Below are 19,021 nucleotides of genomic sequence, written 5' to 3' on the forward strand. Positions count from 1 at the left end.
AATCAATAATGCTATCCAGTTTTGGATTGCGCCTCTGCTGCTTTCATTGGTTTATCCAAGCCATGGTCATATGAAGATTTTCCTGTAACAGCCTCGTAATTGTTGCCCCCTCATCAACTGTGGGCTCTAACAAGAGGGTGGGTCATGAAATGAAAAGTAATATTTACAAAGCGCTGACTGCCACTCCGAAAGGAGCACCCTGGCGCTGGTGTGGAGGTGAGCGGCTTCACTGAAGATCTTAAATAAGTGAGAGGCAGAGTTCATCTGATGCTCCGAAAATCCAAGTTTTTAGTGCTTTCCTATATTGTGTTTCAGATTTATGCATTCCCAGATGCATTGGCAGTAGGTTCCAAGCTCTGGTACCTAATACAGCCATTGTTTTTCCTCCCCTTGTTTTGCATCTAAAACTAGGAGGTTTGAGTAGGTTGGCTGACGATGACCTGAGGGTTCTGGTTGTACTGTGAGGGGTGAATCTTGAAACGAGGTATTTTGGCCCTAGTTTGAGTGAGGATCTGAAGGTGATGAGGAGAATCTTGAAGAGTATTCTCCTATGTAGAGGGAGCCAATGAAGAGTTTTTAGTGCTGCTGAGGCGGAGGACCTTCGTGGTAGTTTCAAAACCAGCCGCGCCGCTGCATGTTGGACTACTTGGAGTTTTTTTAATGTTTGTTTGTTGGCTCCTGCCAGGAGGCTGTTGCAGTATTCTAGTCGCGCCAGTATCAAGGTGACTGCTACTGATTTCCTTGCTGCGAGTGCAAGCAGATCGGGAAAAAAAATCAAAGACTTTATTAGGCTGAAACAGGTCCCAGCTACTGTCAGTGCATGTGGTTTGAAGCTGAGGGCGGAGTCAAACTGCAGTCCCATGTTTCTTGCCACCATTACCGTATCAGGTGGAGATGGCGTACCTTCTGGCCACCACTCGCCTGGCGAAAAAGAGACATCTTTCCCTATTGGTAGGATCTCTGTTTTATCGGTGTTGCACCTGAGGTGGTTATCCTTCATCTACTGGAGGACCTTGGTTAAGTATCTTTTGAAGTTAAGTTCGGCCTCCTTTGAGTTTTGATCTAGGGATGGGATCCTTTGGGTATCGTCTGCGTAAGAAGTAACTTCGATCCCAAATGATGTTATTAGTGAGATGAGTGGAGTCGTGTAAATGTTAAATAACAATGGGCTTAACGAGGAGCCCTGAGGTACTCCTGTTGCGATGGTGCATTCCACAGATAGGAAGGTTCCAAGGGATACAGATTGTCTGCGCATGGAAAGGAAGGATTTTAACCATTCCAAGGCAATGTTCGAGATACCACAGGATTTGAGTCTAGATAGGAGAATACTGTGTGATATGGTATCAAATGCGGCTGATAGATCGAGTAGGATCAGCACAGCCTTCCTACCTCTGTCTGCTATCATTTTAAGAGTGTCCGTAATTTCCAGGAGTGTGGACTCGGTGGAGTGCTTAGGGCGGAAACCGGATTGTTGAGGGTGGAGAATGTTTGCTGCCTCTATGAATTTAGTTAGCTCTTTATGGACACGTTTTCCTGTAATTTTCACTAATAGGGGAAGCAGTGATATGGGGCGCAGGTTAAAGAGGACTGATGGATCCATGTTTGGCTTCTTTTTCAGGGGTTTCACTATTGCTAACTTCCAATCCTCTGGCACTGTCCCTGAGTTTAAGGAGGAGTTGACAATCTGGTTTATAATTGGGTTGACTGTGTCAACAATCTGGTGAAGAATTGTGGGGGACATCCAGTCTATAGTGCAAACAGGAGAAAAATCCTTTTGCTGGCGCGAGCACTGTTACTATGGGCTAATTGAAAGCCTCTGATACTTTCATCCAAGTGAAAACATATAAACCAGTAGTCATGACGTTCTCAAAACAATTGATTAATTCTCAGTGTGAATTGCATTCAATAGAATTTTTTCATGTTGATTGAATTCTTTGCGGCGCTATAAAACATCATCCGCCTTACTGATATATCAACAGTAAACCCAATGCATTTCGGGTTCAATGCGAACCCTTCGTCAGGGGTAATTCTTGAGGCTAAAAGTAACAAAAAAGGCAAATCAATCAAGAGTCGTCGTAAGCAAAATAAAAATTCTGCAGAAATATAGTCATGCTGATATGTGATACGTCAAAGCCACGGAGTAAACACTCCACTTTCTCCATTAGTAGTGAACAACCGTAACCATAGAAAATAGACGCTCCACTCTTTCGAATAAAAATGAACGTGACATTGCTAAAGAAAACTTGTTTAAGTGTGCGATAGATTCGCGTGTACAAGCTTTACCGTGCTGAATTTTTTTTGAATGATAAGCAGTGCCTAAACGTGCAAATGGTAGAAGAAAACCCGGGAACTTGCGTGGTTAATACGGAGTGCATTAAGTACGCTAGAGTAGCCAATGCTTAAATGGTGAGGTGAACGTGAGCTTTCTTGATTGATACGGAAAAGCACGTTAGGTGGAAAAGCACGTCAGAAAGCTGGCGCGCCTTCATCGGGTTGAAAATGACTCCAGTGAAGTGAAACAGTGCCGGTTTAAACGTAAAAGAAAGTTCAGAGGTACATGCAGCAAAGTAAAATAGTGCAAACGAGAGAAAGGCAGAGAGTCCATGCAAATGGTCCATACAAGCTTACCCGAATAGTACGATGTGCTCGCATCCGGCGAAAACACGTCCGGCATAGAAGCTGGCGTGTCTTCGTCGGAACGGAAGTGGTTTAAATCAGAAAGAGAAGACGGGTTGTGCACATTAGGAATAGAAATAGAAAGAGTCCGTTAGGAAATTCACACAGGATACATCGAGAATGGCAATGCAATGTTTACAAAAAGCAATTAAATTCAATACGATCATTTAGACCCAGAGGCTGAAGGGATTGCAGTTTTTTGGTCCAGTAGAATTCTGCCCTTGCAAGGGTTTTTTGGGGGTCAACATCATTGCGAGATCTTTGTGACTCCAGAACAGTGAAACGTAGCTGAGAAATGTTGTGTTTGGCTTCCATCCAGTGAGATGCGACTGTGGACTTCTCGTTTTTGGTGCGGAGACGGAGAAAATGATTTTTTTGGTCTAGTTTTGCCTCCTGAATTTTGTTTTAGTAGTATTCCTTTTTGGCTAACTTAATCTGTGTATGATAGAGCTTTCTGCTTATTTTAAATGCTTGCTTCTCTCCTGCGTCATAGCATTTTCTCTATTTACGCTCTTGTTGCTTACATTGATTATGTGCTTGTTTAAGAGTGGGAACCACGGGGCTTTCTGAGTTGTTTTCTTTCTATTTTTATAGAGATTGTCTTGTGGGATGAGTTCATTGCTAACTGCAGTCATCCAACTACGGAAGAGATGTTACAGCTGCGTGCTTAACACCAGGAATGCACAATTTCAATTGAATTCCGCAAAATGTCATGAAATCGCCCCGTTCTGATAGAATTAGTCAAGCGAAAGAGTAGGGAGCACAACATTTTTATGGACAACCTAAAAACCTTCTAACCCCAAAGTACTTCCAGGATTGTCATCTGTACTGCTGCTGCAGTTGAACAAAATTATTTATTCACTCTTGAACTTTCAGTGAGCAGTCTCTTATATACATACTCCAATGGTTCTGTAACATATGGTGAATTGTAATTCATTTTTTCCCCTATTTTTTAAAAACAGGCATGTGCGTTAATGCAAGGAGCTTTATGCCCCTTACTGTCAGAATTCTTTGTAGGCACATGGCAGAGCTATAGGCAGATGATGCCAGGAATACGGATATAGGCGATGGGTAATGGAAATATGAGTCAATTTCGGGGTGGGGATGGAAGCAGTGGTGGAGCAGAAAGGGGTAGGGTGTTGATACGTAACTCAAATAGGATTGAACAAGCTTGACCCCTGGAAGGTTCCAAACTGGGGGCTCCATATTGTGCATTTTATAGCACAATTTTCCATAAATTGTCTTAAAAATCTAGAGTCTCTGAATGCTTTTTTTCTGCTACATTATGGTGTGCCCTCACTAGGGGTGGTGTGATTCGCTTTCTTAACGGAAATTCGGAACAATTGGCATTAAAATAGTGAAATCTTGCAGCATAAATTTCCCTAAATATTAACTAAAGAAAATGGAAAGTTAAATAAATTTGGTTGCAGTGTCAAACAGCCCATCATTTTTCAAAAAGCCTTTATTCACTTCAGTTTTCGATCCACTTTCTTCCATGTGTGTCCTAATTTGTTCTTATGTCTGAGATTGCGCTTTGAAGGGGCAGAGTTGATAAATGAAAAATAAGATTACGCAGGCATAACCCAAAGACAACTCTTGCAGGCTCTTAAAACACTGCTACTGGCCAAATATGTAGAGTTTATAGAATCGGACCAGTTACACTATCTGTATGTGCTCAGGCTTCAAACAGAGACAGCAGTAGTATGATAGAAGATTTACTAAGCTAATATAAGCAGTATGTGGCCACCAAAGCCCGAAATGTTTAAAGGATGGGTCTACATTTTGCCAGGAAAAGCGAAAATGATGCCTAGAATGTACACAGTATGTCATAGATACTCTGAATGTCACAGTATGTCATGTTGGGGCCTATATTATGCCAGGAATAAATAGAATGTTACCAACAAAACCCATAGTATTTCAAGGAGAACCAATATCATGTCGGGGATCGCCATAATCCTCAATAGTGTATGTAAATTTGTGCCCACTTTTAAGTGTTGTTTGCATTGATTGCCCTTTAACATTGAGTGCTTCTCAATGTAATCCATAGCACTACCTGCAGACCCATTTTTTTGATGGCTGGGATAGCCAGAACATCACAAAGAATGCCCTTTTGCTGTGGTTGGGCTGTGATTATGACATTTGGGGGTTGGAGGAGCACTCCTTTTTCACAAATTAAGCCTGTAATGAAGAAAGGTGCACAATTCATCAGGATCAGACGCATATGTTCAAACACTGGTGTGAGCAACCAAAAATTGTTGGAGTATAAGGAGAGATATCATAACCGAGGGTGCCCACAAGATGTTTTACAAGATTGCCTCAATCGAGCCCAAGCACATAAACGTGAGGAGTTACTAATGTCATCAGCCAAACCTCAGCAAAACAGATTAGTATTCATTTCGAAATATTCAACGATATCCCCATCGGTTAAAAAGATTATTAATCAGCGATGGGAATTGCTGGAATAGGAGAAAGACTTTAACGATATCTTCAAACAAAAACCCATGTTTGCTTACACCAGGGGTAAAAATCTAAGAACCATAATGGCATCTCTCAAATAAGTCAGTCCATTTTTCGGGGAATCATCAAGTGTAATAACTGCATCCATTGCAGCAATGTAATTACTGGCAACATAATGACCCATACATCAACAGGCAAGAAAATTCAGCTGTATCATACCAGCGACTGCAATGCCAATAACGTGATCTACTGTATCAAATGCCCATGTGGCAAAGCTTACATTGACCAGACTGAACGTAAACTTAAAGTCCGCATAACTGAACATAAGAGCAAAATACGAACAAAAAGTACAACATCCAGTTTAGCTCTACATTGGGACAAGACCAAGCATAATATATCCCAGCTTAGATTCCAAATTGTGGAAAGGGTAACACCGCGACCAGGAATGGATATCACTAAAAAGTTACTTTGCAGAGAAGTATTCTGGATTAAGAGTCTAGTAACGATGATACCATCAGGTCTCAATGACCGTCTGGATATGAATTGCCTTTTATAACTCATTCACCTTCGACACACACCAATATGGGCATAACCTACAGGCCAGTCAAGCACAAACCAATGAACTGTTTATTGACATTCACACAACACGAAGGGAAGGGGGATTAAGGTGTTAAAAAATGGTGAAGGTCTTTACTCCATGCACGTTTTCCCCACATGTTTTCTTTCTCACTTAGCTTTCGTCTCATAGGGGTCGTTCACCAGCACGGTCCCATTTGATAATTTTATTTGACATTCTATTTAAGATCAGCAGATAATTATATCTGTGCTCTTTACAATGTTCTCTTAATACGCTACTTGTCGTCAATCAGTATGTTATTTTTTCGCATTGCTTTACTTATTAAGCAGCTCATGCATTGCAGTTGTTTCTTACATTGAACCATTAGTATTTATGGTTAGGTGTGATATTTGACATTGAAACGATATATTCATGACCGGATCCAGACATGGTCTGACCCACCGGGTCTTCATGTGTCATCGTTTCACGCACTTTGTCATTTAGAGGGGTCATTTTCGCTTCTTCAAATAGTCAACATAGCGTTAAGATGGCGTCCATCTCGGTATTATGTTAGTCTCATTTCTATGTTTCCTATCTGCAGTTTTTTTTAAATATCTTCGCCGCCTCGGGCACCATACTCAGCGTTTCGGAACACACATTGAAAAGAATAGAGAAATTTTGATGGTAAGCGAACTCAGTATCCGTATATGAGTATCAGACTGCGTTCACACGTAGATTTATGGTGTACTTTGAGGTGGCAGCCTTGTGAAAACAGTCGGTTTTATGGTAATTTTTTGTTTTTAGATTAAACTACTTTGTGAAGTTGAGACGAGTTACCAGTTGAGCCTCTCAACAGTAAGTGGGTTGGTGTATATTACCATTGTTTTTTCAGCGGACAAATAGCCATTTTCTCTATGGCACGTCTTTATATTTCTATTTCAACAGGACCGCAAGTGTACAGCTGCGCATCGTTATTAACCACCTTTTGAAACAACCGGGGTAAGCCACACCAACGTTTCGTAGTAACCACCAGTTAGGGTCAGGGTGCTTATGATACTTATCTTCTCGATATTCTTTCATATTGCAGCAGTTCTCACAGAGTTTATTCATACGGACTCTTTCCAGGTGAGAGAGGAGCACTTATAGTCACGTAGTGGCAATGTAAAAAACAGCAGATAGTATGAGCCTCACAGCTTCGTTGTCTACACTATTTTGGATTTCTCACTACATTGACATATCGCTATTTTTGGGAGCATGGTTATCGGAGTATAGCACTCATAGCATGGGTGTTACCACCACGTATTATTTTTCATTGTGTTCACTGTTTTCTTATTCATGCACTGACAGTGGTGTACACGCACGTTCTATCTTTTGTGTTTTTTTGTTTATCTTGGGACACTTGGATGGATATATTCAACAGACAACACATTTGTGCAGTTGCACTTGAACTTATGCAGGGTAATTACAATCTGCATGAGACCGATATGCACCACAGTATTGTGGCGAGTTGGGTAATGTCGCTTTCCATGTATAAAACGTAAAAAGGTATAGCACAGCAATGTTGATATGAGTGTAACAGTATGGTTTGTTTTACAGATTGGCCCCTGACAAAGGGACTTTTTCGTCCCGAAATGCATCGGGCTCAAATGAACAAATGTTTACTTAAATATGTACAGTCAGACGATCGAGATTACAAATGTGTGTATATATTCACATATATCTGTAGTAAAATTTACATATCGCATGTTGAATTGTGATGTTTTATCATGAAATAATGATGGACATATAAATTGGAAGCAGTGTTATAATAATGGTTTAATGTTTTGGTTATTTGTCTCACATGAGACTTGGGTATTAGTACCTAGTGAACAGTGCACGGCACTAACAAGTTGATTAACTTGTAACAGTCTTTTGGGCTGTGATTATGACGGGTATATAGATAATATGGGGGGGGAACACATCTTGTTAAGGATGGGTCAATATTGAGGAATAGCCAGAATACCATCAACTAAACAGAATGCCTTTATTGGCCCCACACCCCTGGTCCGGGCAAACTCCGACAACACGTCGAAACTTGGATATGGATCGGAGTACTCTCCGTCGCGAGCGTCTTTACTTTTAGACTGGTTATTGGAATCTTGGAGATTGTGTCTTTAATTAGGAGGCTGCACTGCTGTACCTCGTGCTCTGGTTCCCTAATGACCACAGGGCAGCACTCTTTTGAACTTAAGGATGGCAACATTCAAAAGTGTTGCGGGATACTTGATTTGTCTACAGATACCCGTTAATTACGCCCTGATGAAGTCTTAAGGTAATTGCCTATAGACAAAACGCCTGTTGGCTCAACCTGTGGCTACCTGTTCTGATGAAGGATTGAAGTACACTTTTTACGAATAAAAGGAATAAACATCAAAGAAAACCACTTAAGTAGACTATTGCTTGGACTTATTGTGATACCAACTCTGACTGTGGCTCAGGACTTTGAATATGTTTTGTACTACATGTGTGGACATTCCATTTGTTTCACAATTGAATAAATACACGGCTCTCTACCATATAAGACACTGAATTGCGTGCATGCTTGCATCAACTCTGCTTTGGTAGTTGTAGTCATTAGAGATGGGAAACATTTGAAATTCTCTCCTACAGCAATGTAGCAAAAACATTTTTTGACAGATTGTTTAAAAAAAAAATTCTATTACAATGTTTAAAAATGCAAATTTGACCATTGGGTTTGATGGTTATATCTACAGCATGCCCCTTATCAGATGATCCCATGGCCTTTATCATTCAACCCTCCCTCAATGCCCTGATACAGGATGGCCATCATCCGGTTTATATGGGCTGTCGGCTATTTAGTGTTTTCATGTATGTCCTCCTCAAAATACATTATATTAGCTGAAAATATAAAAAATATTGTTGAAGCGGTTCGCAGATGTTTCTTTATGTAGAAACTAGCTGAGAATTATCTTAGAAATTATTTCTCAGAGATTAAAAGCTTCCCCATACCTTTAACTTTATCTGCTGCACAATTTAGGTTGAAGCCTTCCAGACAGCACAGCTGTCTCGTTGCGAAAAATACTTCTTGTGGGTATTTTGTAAGCTCCCATTGCTTAGCATTGTATTTGTGGTTTGGAACTCAAATTGTGTGGTTTTCTGTTTGCTGACTTAATTTGTTTTTTGCTGTCCAGCATGTCTTTATCCATCCTGTTTGGCATAGCCTGCTCACCATCACTCCTTGTATTCTTCCACCAGTTTTTGCTTTCTTTAAACAGGATTTTAAATTCTGTTCTTATCACATTTGCTGTGCGTTCAAATACAGCGGTCAAATGCCAGTCTCTAACTACTGAGGGAGCTTGGTGTTTCCTTTTCTTTCTCTGACTTTAAAGTGAGAGGATTTATGTGACAATCTTGCTGGGTACTGAGAAATATTTTTTTATTTTTTCCAGCACACAACAAAATGTCTGTAAATGAATTGTGCAAATGTTTCAGAATAGATCAGAATTAGGAATGCGCAAACCAAGCACATTGTTTTGTAATTCTAAAGTGTTGTGGAAACAACTATTCTAATATGTTCAAATCAGTACACTAGGTGATGTAATTTCCACACATTGTTTGTGCACTATATGGTTTTAACAGTAAAACTCTACATGCAAATGAGATTGATCATTTCAATTGAAAATGTGTTGTCTATAATGGTACTGCACTAACAGACCATGCATACTCCTTTCTAAGCCACTCCGCTTTACGCCACTCCACGGCATGACACTCTACTCTGACACGACACTTCACCACGCTCCACTCTATGACACTCCACGTTTTGACACCCCACTCTACTCTCTGACATTCTACTTTACTCTATGATACTCCACTTTGACACTCTAGGCCACTCTACGACTCTACTCCAATCTGTACCCCTCCACTTTACGTCACCGGCACTTCACTCTGTCACGCCAAGACACTGTACTCCACTCATCTAGACTTTTCAACACTCCACCCAGCTCTTTGTCACTCCGCCCGGCTCTTGGACTATCTACTCCATGCCACTAACTTTTAGCCATGCTGAACAGCAGCCACGCTGATGAACAACATGCCTAAAACACATTGGCAATAGCTCTTTTATAGGCGAGACCTATGGGCTTTGCAAATACTATTTAAATGAGCGTATAGTTAATTTGCCAAATGGTTACTAGGTTTATGCAAAGGATAGCCCAAGGTAAACAGCTTGCCTAACCTTGGATAGGAGTTTCAGTTGGGGAAATAAATTGTTAGAAATTGGGTGTTCCCACAGTTAGCTTTGTAACTAAAATACAGGACGATAAACAAATGTGATTTGTGTAAAGAATAGAATGTATTGCTGAGTGAAACCATGAAAATGTGCTGGTATTCTATTGCTATCCGTTCATCCATCTGTGCATCAGACTTCTCTGTCACACGAAACAGAGGATATTAGTCGTATTAATGGTTTTTCTGCACACCATGTTGAATTGAAAACAGTAAGATTAGTTGACCAGTCTGTGGTTTTGTTAGTTACATGTGAGACAATTACTTTTGTCTGAGTGACTGATTTTGAACAGAGTACGGCATAGTTTCCTCTTATTTGAATGAAAATAAATTATGTGAACATAGATTGTTCATACAGGTGCACTTAATGCAAATAAACCGAATATTACTAAATGTTGTTCGAAAATAACAAGTTTACTGAATGTGTGTTTTAACTTTTCTTCAGGTGGATATGGCACAGAATGGACAAATATACCAAAATAATGTGTTTTTGCTGATTTGATAACAACCAAAATGTAAGTTGATAATGAAAATAGAAGCTGTAATGGGAAGAAAGGGACTGTGTTGAGTAATAAATATCAGAATGATGATAGACGTTTGTGACCGACTAGAGCTAATCTTTGTTTCCTGGCCCTTCCCAGAGCCTCTGCGCGCATGTCTCCTGTTGCCGGCACCTGTCTCGACTCAACATGACGGAACAGTTCTGTACCCAGGTAGGACATGGCAGAGGGGTGTTCACAATAATTTGGGTAGTTGATGAATACTGTTGTCTTATAGACACCCAGAACAAGGTATGCTTTAAAGTTCATAGAAAGCGGCCGTGTGGAAATTTTACAACATAATACGCTGTTTCAATGTCATTCTTTAGACCGATGAACTTAAACTTTTTCAAAGAACTATTCCTACTAATTAACTGCATTATTTTTTTCCAAATGAATGACATTTTCAGTATGCCTGATCTATCCTGAAGACGCTATGCTTGTTAAAAAAAAAAAAAAGCTGGTCCTTTTTCCTAGAGATGCATACATGTCTCCTTTCTTCCGTTTTCTCTGTTTTATTTTCGGTGGTGGCTCTCCTCTTAAGTTTTTTAGGTCTCGCTGGCTATCACGTAAGCGATCACTCAGCGAGACTCTAGTAAAGGGGCTCCCAAAAGTGCTCCCAAAAGCGGATTGCATGGCGAGCACGCGCACAATCACGTGCATCGTGCCGCCATGCAATCCGTTTGGCATCCTACTTCAAAGGGTCCGCTCCCCCGCCTGGAATGCGCTCCCCGCTTGTCTTGTTTACATTTGCATTTTTTTCTCCATGTACACCCTGAAGAGGTTCGGGTGTTCCGTTCCCTCACCCCCCTGGGAAGGTATTTTCTTGAGTCCTTTAGCTGTGTCACATCACATCTCCAACCGTGTCCTGGAGGAAAAGGACCGGTGTGGAGTTTGAGAATGCTCACAATCTCGTAGGTTGACGGGCGCACACAAGTCTCAAGGTCCGCTTTGCCTGGAATCGTCGATTCTCCACCCCGTGCATGGAGTTCACTGCTATGTAACTGTATGCGGTTGTGGCATAAAGTTACTCCGAGTCAGGGCTTTAAGTGGGATGAAAAAACTGGAGGGTCTCTCAAAGGGTCGTGGCCAATGTAATTAAGGGCGTGGCTTAAAAACACGTACGCTACAAATCTGTGTTTAGCACAGTGTGCCGCCCGACTTGCATTTGGCTATCTCTGTCATCGCATCCAGATATATGATACAACAAGTAACATCATACCTACAACAGGTCAGGACTATTGGCTTTGTCAATGGTTGTTAGTTGCATAAGATAAATAAGCAGCAACTATGGCTTGTAGATAACATTGACAAAGCTTCCACTTAAAGCCCTGGTGACTCCACGACAAGGTTGCTGCTCATGAGTTTCAAGAAGGGAACTCCAGAGAGAAAATGACTCTCTTTAAAGGATTTCCCTTCCCCTACAAGGCTCACCTGGCGTGACGTCATGCCCTAACTTCTCATTCTCCACTAGTGAGAAGTGAGCAGGCGCACATCGGTGTGCCTGCTGTCACTGCAGTCCCCCCAAAAAACAGACCGTCTGTGCCAGGGCCCAAAACAGAGCCTGATAGAGACCCGTTTCGAGGTCCCCTTTAAAAAACTGCCGGTGCTCAGCACCGGTGAGACCCAGCCCACTTGAAGCCCTGTCCGGAGTACATGCTCTTACAACCGGATACCTTGCTGACGTGAATACTGCAATTTTATGGCCGCAAATATGGTTTGGTTAATCAGTCCCACCAGGGACTGCAAGATGAAAAGTACCCCTAAACCGTCTTGGTTTCTTATAATCACTCAGATTTGTTAGCCTTCACATTCCTTCGACAGACCAGCTGCTGTTTTATTCACCATTTCACAGGATACTTTAGGACTGACATGACTATTCGTTTTTTTTTTCATGTGGGTTTTGACCTATACAAGTTCTTTGTTATCCACCTTAATAAACACTGGAGGCATGGGTTATAGAGAACCCTCTAATGTATGCAACATTCATCTCCATCCCACACACTCAGTGTTAGAAAGAATGTGCGGCTAGATCTACAAAGAAATTTTGTGATTACAGCTCCTTGAGACCCTTACGGGTGAGTAGCTGCGCTTTACAAACCCCGATTGATTGAAAGCCTGCAATTTGAAAAATCAGTTTCTGAGACCTGAAAGTGGCAATTATAATGTGTTAGGCCCCAACTGCAATTTGGAAACGTGTTAACAAATTGTAAAATGGTTTCAGAAAGGTATAACAAATCACTATATGGAAACGTGTCCCTTCTAAATAGTGATTCAGTATGGCACATATCAATGTTATGCAACTCAATCTTAAAGGTTAGAGTCGGAGATTAATTCCATTGCATATCCTCTGATACACAACCGGTTAACACAAAAGATGCGATGGTCGGCGGAGCTCCTAGCTGAACAGCCAAGTCTTCAGTTTCTTGCAGAAGTTGAGCAGCGAAAGGGTAGCCCTGATGTGCTGAGGGAGTTCATTCCAGGTTGTGGCAGTGATGTAGGAGAAGGAACACCTAGTCCAACATCACAATAAAATAAATAAAAAAGTTGTTTAACACCATTTCCAATGTTGTTCCCATGATCAAAAAAGTGCCATTCTGATAAATTGCCTGGCAAGACATTCACATTCATGCATCTGTTCTTATACTCACTATAGCTCACTAAAGTGCAAAATACTCCCGCACCATGCGCCTCATTGACGGCCTGTAACCAGGGAGCAGATTCTGCGAGAAATCAGAGCCCTCTTTTTAGGTCTCGCCTGACCCAGCGCATGCGCTGGTCTGGCGAGACTTATTGAGAGGGCTCCAAAAAGTGCTACCAGGCCAGCCTGGAGCTACAGTGCATGTGCGTGGGCGCGCTTGACGCGATGTTTTTCACTTTCGCGGCTGCTTTGCATAGCCAATAGGTCTCGCTTTTGGGACCTTATAAGTATTTAGTTATGCAACTGTTGCATGGCTAAACACTTAAAAAGGTCCCATAGGCGAGACCTATTGGCTATGCCAATGCTTGTTTGTTTTTGAATTCTAGCTATCCTCTCACTGGTAGACCCTAGTTCCTCTCTGAGTAAATCATGAAATACTTCTAAGTTAGTATTCCACCCATGCCTATACCCTGTTACCTCTAATCCTGCTTGTGTGCATTAACACAGGATGTATATCCTAAAACGTATAACTTTTCCTGAATTGCCCTACCTAGAAGTAAGCCTCTTGTCTGTAACCTAGTGCACCCTCCCTACTGCCTCGTATCAAACCATACCTCTTCAGTCACATATACCCTAGTACCTCTGCCCGATCCCATCAATAGTAATACTACCCATTCTTCTCAATATCTGCTGTCTTGGGTTTATCTTTTTGGTCCATAATGCCTCCTCTTATTTCATTTTTTATTTGTCTGAAATATTTCCTGGTAAAGTGTTTTTCGAGCTTTAGGAGCTTCACTATTCTTCCTTTTGCTGTTTCTCCACAGTAAAGTGGAGCCAATACATCCATGTATCAGATACATGTATATATCATAAATTCTTGTAACTAACACATGGTGCATAAGATTGATGCGAGAAGCCATGACGTGCTTGGCCCCAATTGTACTAAACGGACTTCATTTTGTTCCATCCTCCGTTAACTAGACCCAATGCAATGATTACCTAACTCAGTTGAAATCATTCCTAGCTCACCTCTTCCTCATATGGGGTGATTTACAAGCGTAATTGGGAGACAACAAATGGAGTTTTCTCCAACTTCTGTATTAAACGTAGGTGTAAACCAACAGTTAAGTTTGGTGTTGATGGGGCAGGTTCTTGGATCGATCAGTCACCTTTAAGAGCCAAGGCCACTATCTGTTCACTTGCTTACATTTAGCTGAAAGACCTTTGCATGTGCCCCAGACATTTAGGTTGACAATGGCATCAATGCCAAAGTCAGTGATGAAAGTAGAATAGCCATCGCTTGAAGGCTTTGAAATCTCTTGTCTCGGTCTATCACTTATCTGATCTGATTATTTCGGAAAGTCAGCATGCCATGGTGGTTCCGGAAGTACAGTTCGCGTGATCATATAGTCCAGGATATTCTACAGCCATTAAAATAGTTTTGTTAAAAACCTACACGTGACAATAAATATGCCACCCACTCTCACGCTCTAATGGAAATGTAATACTATGGTTTAAAAATATGCATCTTGCGGGTGTGCTGAAACTGACAATCGGGAGCAGCGATCTAGGTGGTCACGGTCAATGAGCCCAGCAGTATCAAGAGTATCACAGGTAATAATCCCAGCTTTGCAGATGTATGGCTATTGGAACTCCCTGTTGCAAAACTTAATGTACACGAAAATGTATTTGTAGGTGAGTCACTGCATTCATTGAGCTGGGTGGTCCCGCAGATAAGTAGGCCGTAAGGTGCTATGGACTCTTTATTGCAACGAACTTTGAAAGATTCGGGCTGAGTTGGGCCTGCAGGGATCTCAAGGGAGGTGGCGACCTGCAACCCCTATTTTACTTATTGGGCGACAGGCGCTCTGCTAGTTTGAGATATGTGTAGTTTTAGACCTACAATGCAGGGTAGTTGGGAGGTGGGGTTTAGTCAGCGGGTTTTATTCTCATCTGTTTATGTTTATAATGCTTCGGAATGTGTGCAAACGGGGGTGGGAGGCTGGAGGGGAGGTTGGGAACGATACAGCTCTTGAATGGCCGCACAGCATGCTAAACGGCTCCAGGTGCTATCATGGAATGTGAACAGTCTGGGGGACAAAATTAAGCGGACGATGGTGCTTCAATACTTGCACAGACACTTCCCTGATATTGTGCTCCTTCAGGAGACGCACCTGAAAGGGAATAATTACCTAGCCCTTAATCGGTTTGGGTACACCCTCTTGGCCCACGCTGGGTTCACTATTGGGTCAAGGAGAACGGCGATTTTGCTCAAAAACACGGTGCCACTAGTTGTGAACCGCATATGGTGCGACCACCTGGGACGCTACGTGGCACTCGCAGGAATGTGGGAGGGCCTCACCCTGAATATATGCTCTGTATATATACCTCCTAGGATGCATGGGGTTACGTTTCCAGACTGTAGCAAATTGTTGCTCGACATGCCCCTGGGAACCTTGGTTCTGGGAGGGGATATGAATGAGACGATGTCACATGAATTAGATCGAGATACATCAGCCCACAGAGTACGGGGCCACAGCCGTTGTAGGTTTTCGCGAGAGCAATGGGGTTGTTAGATCTTTGGAGAGCGCATAATTCTCGCACAAAACACTACACCCATATTTCAGCGGCACACAGCAGTGGATCATGGTTAGATTATATTTTCACACACGCTGTGTCTGCTCGTCTCTTTCAGGCCGGATGCCACAGGGTCCGTTGAATATCGGACCACTCCCCGATAGAGGTGCTTATGTGGGGCCCGGTGAGGGACTGGTCTGTACCCCCACGTCTGAACCCGTATCTATTTAGGGACCACGACTGGTATTGGGAACGAACAGAGCAATACTTTGCAGAGGACCGTGCAATCTCACTGCGTGTTGTGGAAGGCATACAAGGCGGTCTCTAGGGATTTTGTGCTGGCAGCAGCTGGGGTTAAACGTAAGGAGAACCGGGCGCAATGCGACAGTTTAGAACAAGAGAGAATGCCGCTTGAATCGGCATTTGGAATAGACCCCGGGGGCGATGCAGGGGGCAGACACTCCATTCAGCTCAAACAAAAGGAGCTTATAGAGATCTCGAAGAAAACCTGGCCCGAGCACATGCGCTAGCGACGCAGAGGCGTGTTTACGACCTGGGTGACAAAGCCAATAACCTAGCATGGCTGTAAAGGAGGGACAGAAGTCGGAACTGGGTCTCTGGAATCCAGACTTCCGAGAGGGCACTGCGGGTGCGGATATCGCGGAGGCCTTTTCTCAAAATATGGGGAGATTTACTAATCGCAGACCGGGAAGAGGACTGCAATGAGTTTCTAAAAGACATAGTGCTGCCAAAGCTTAGTGTAGAAGACAGGGAAGCGGCTGACTCTGACCTGTCAGTAGAAGAAGTTGAAGGGGCCATGAGGGATTTGCAGTCCAGGAAGGCCGAGGGCCCTAATGGGTTTTCTGCTAAGTCGACATGTTCTAAGAAAAAAAGGCAGTGGGCCAACTGCCGAGAGACCTGCGAACGGCAACCATTGTTGTGATTCCAAAAAAGGGGAAGCCTCAGGAGCTCTGCAACTCCTTTAGGCCTATCTCTCTGCCTAAATTTGAGGCCAAAGTATTGGCGAAGGTGTTAGCGAACAGGCTAGGCTTGGTCGTTCAATCTTTGATACATCCGGACCAGTCTGGCTTCATGCCCCATAGGAGCACTAGCTTAAACCTCCGACGCCTACATGGTGTGATGCATATGGTTTCAGAACGGCCGTGGATGCCGGCAGCACTCCTGTCGCTCGATGCTCATATGGCGTTCAACAGTATCGAATGGCTATACCTGTTCGCAGTTTTGGCCAAATTGGAATTTGCCCCGAGCTTCCGTGCATGGTTTGGGCTTCTATATTCGGAGCTGCTTGCTCAGGTCATGGTGACTGGGCCATATCCAGGGTCTTTGAACTGCATAGGGTTACACGGCAGGGCTGCCCGCTTTTGACTATCCTTTTTGCGCTTGCGGTCGAACCACTGACCTCATGGGTACATAGGGACCAGTTGGTACGTGGCATCGATAAAGGAGGGGGCTGGGAAGAGCGTATTCCCTCTAAGCAGACGACATCCTACTTTATGCCCGTAGACCTAGACAAACATTCCATAGACTCATCCACATTATACGATCTTTTGGCGCGTACTCTGGGTAGCGCATTAACTGGGATAAATCCCTTGTGTTCTCGCTGGCAGGAGAGCCTCCTGTGTTGATGTCAGCGTGCAAAGACATGGTGCACAAAGCAACTTTTAAATACCTGGGCATTTGGATTACCAAATCGGAAGAGGAATTTATGCAGCTACAAGCACAACTAGATAGATTGAGGGGAGATGTGGCACACTGGCGTTGCCTACCGGTGTCTCTCATAAGACGTGCAGTCTTGTTTAGAATGCTGGCTCTCCCACGCCTACTACACGTGATACAGAGCACTCCCTGTCTGATCCCGGAGGCCTTCTTTCATGCGATTGAGTAAGAGCAGCGTACGTTGCTGTGGGAGGGGGGGGATGTCTCAGAATTGCCATGCGGAAGCTTTAACGGGGGGTGTATGAGGGTGGACTGGCGGTACCAGATACTAGAAAGTATTACTGAGCGACACAGCTTGTAAATGTCAACGGGTGGGTATTCTCTCTGACCGAGGAGCCCGCATATCGGGTCGACCGAATGGCCCTGGGGAGGGGCAATTATCTCTCTGCATTCTACACAAAAAAAAGGTGTAACAAGTTCCTCCCTACCCACACGTGGACGGTGATCACAGTATGGCGGAAGGCAACCAAGATGACAGGGTGGGATGCTAAACTAACGGAGCAAACCCCGCTATGGGAGGGGGATTTTCTGGCTGAGACCGCATGCCTTAAGGGCTTTCATGGAAAGAGCAATATTGGCATAGACCTCCTGGGCGATGTTTGGAAAAGTGAAAAAATGTTAGCCTTTGCCACCCTGCAGGCATAATACCAGATGGGGGAGGGGGAGTACTTTCGGTATTTGCAGCTGCGACACGCACTTCACTGCCACTTGTAAGAGGGGGATTCGCCCCCAGAATATACACCACTTGAGGATAGGCTTCTGCTTGATCCCATGATTGATAGGGCCATATCCTTCACGTATAGGAAACTGATAAATAACTCGGCAGACCCCCTGGGACCACAGAGAGTTGTGGGATTCGGGACCACTGAGAGAGTTGTGGGATTCGGGACCACTGAGAGAGGTGTGGGAGTCGGATGTTTGTCTCCTCGAAGATGATAACTGGGCAGAGGCCCTGCAAACCCCCAGAGAAATAGCCCTGAGAGCACCATTCCGATTAGTTCAACTCCAAATTCTTCATGGGTCATATGCCCCCAGAACTGTACAATACCGTATTGGCAATTGTGTATTTGAGGGATGTAGGAAGATCTGGACATTTTTCCATATCCTATGGGCGTGCCCCAAGATTCAGAGGTACTGGTAAAATCTGGCCCAGGTGATGTCCACGGTCGTTGAGACTACGGTCCCGGTAGATGTAAGGTGGCATATCCTAGGTGTGACTGGGGATATAGTCTGGCCCAAATGGGCCACAATCTTGCTCACATTGGCGGGTGCGGTGGCAAAAAGGAATATGGGACGCAGAGTAGGTACCGACTGCTGAACGCTGGAAAACTGATGTGGACTGGTATCAGCGGGCCGAACAGACTGTTTACCCACTTGAGTGGGCACCCTCTGCTCTGGTAAAGATTTGGGGGGTCCGGGAGCTTGCAGCTTTGGTTAGTGATGAACACCTTGGGGCAACAGCGGTCTAGTGGGATGTGTCCTGTGAAAGGATGCTATGTGTTTGTATACGCTGAACCACCACTGTGTATATTGTACTGTTTTTATGGAAGCATC

At 43.5% G+C, this 19,021-nt stretch overlaps 1 protein-coding gene across 2 annotated transcripts in view; it reads left to right on the top strand.

The window, feature by feature from the left end:
- Nucleotides 1-19,021, top strand: part of LOC146772566 (uncharacterized) — a 33,045-nt gene that overhangs the window by 1,905 nt on the left and 12,119 nt on the right. For both annotated transcript variants that reach the window (XM_085639606.1, XM_085639607.1), the window contains exons 2-3: nt 10,419-10,488; nt 10,615-10,686. In XM_085639606.1, coding sequence (XP_085495732.1) covers nt 10,663-10,686 — 24 coding nt within the window. In that variant the 5' untranslated portion in view covers nt 10,419-10,488; nt 10,615-10,662. The remainder of the gene's footprint in view (nt 1-10,418; nt 10,489-10,614; nt 10,687-19,021) is intronic.

This window comes from Triturus cristatus, chromosome 12, assembly GCF_964204655.1.
Source record: "Triturus cristatus chromosome 12, aTriCri1.1, whole genome shotgun sequence".
Taxonomy (NCBI): domain Eukaryota; kingdom Metazoa; phylum Chordata; class Amphibia; order Caudata; family Salamandridae; genus Triturus; species Triturus cristatus.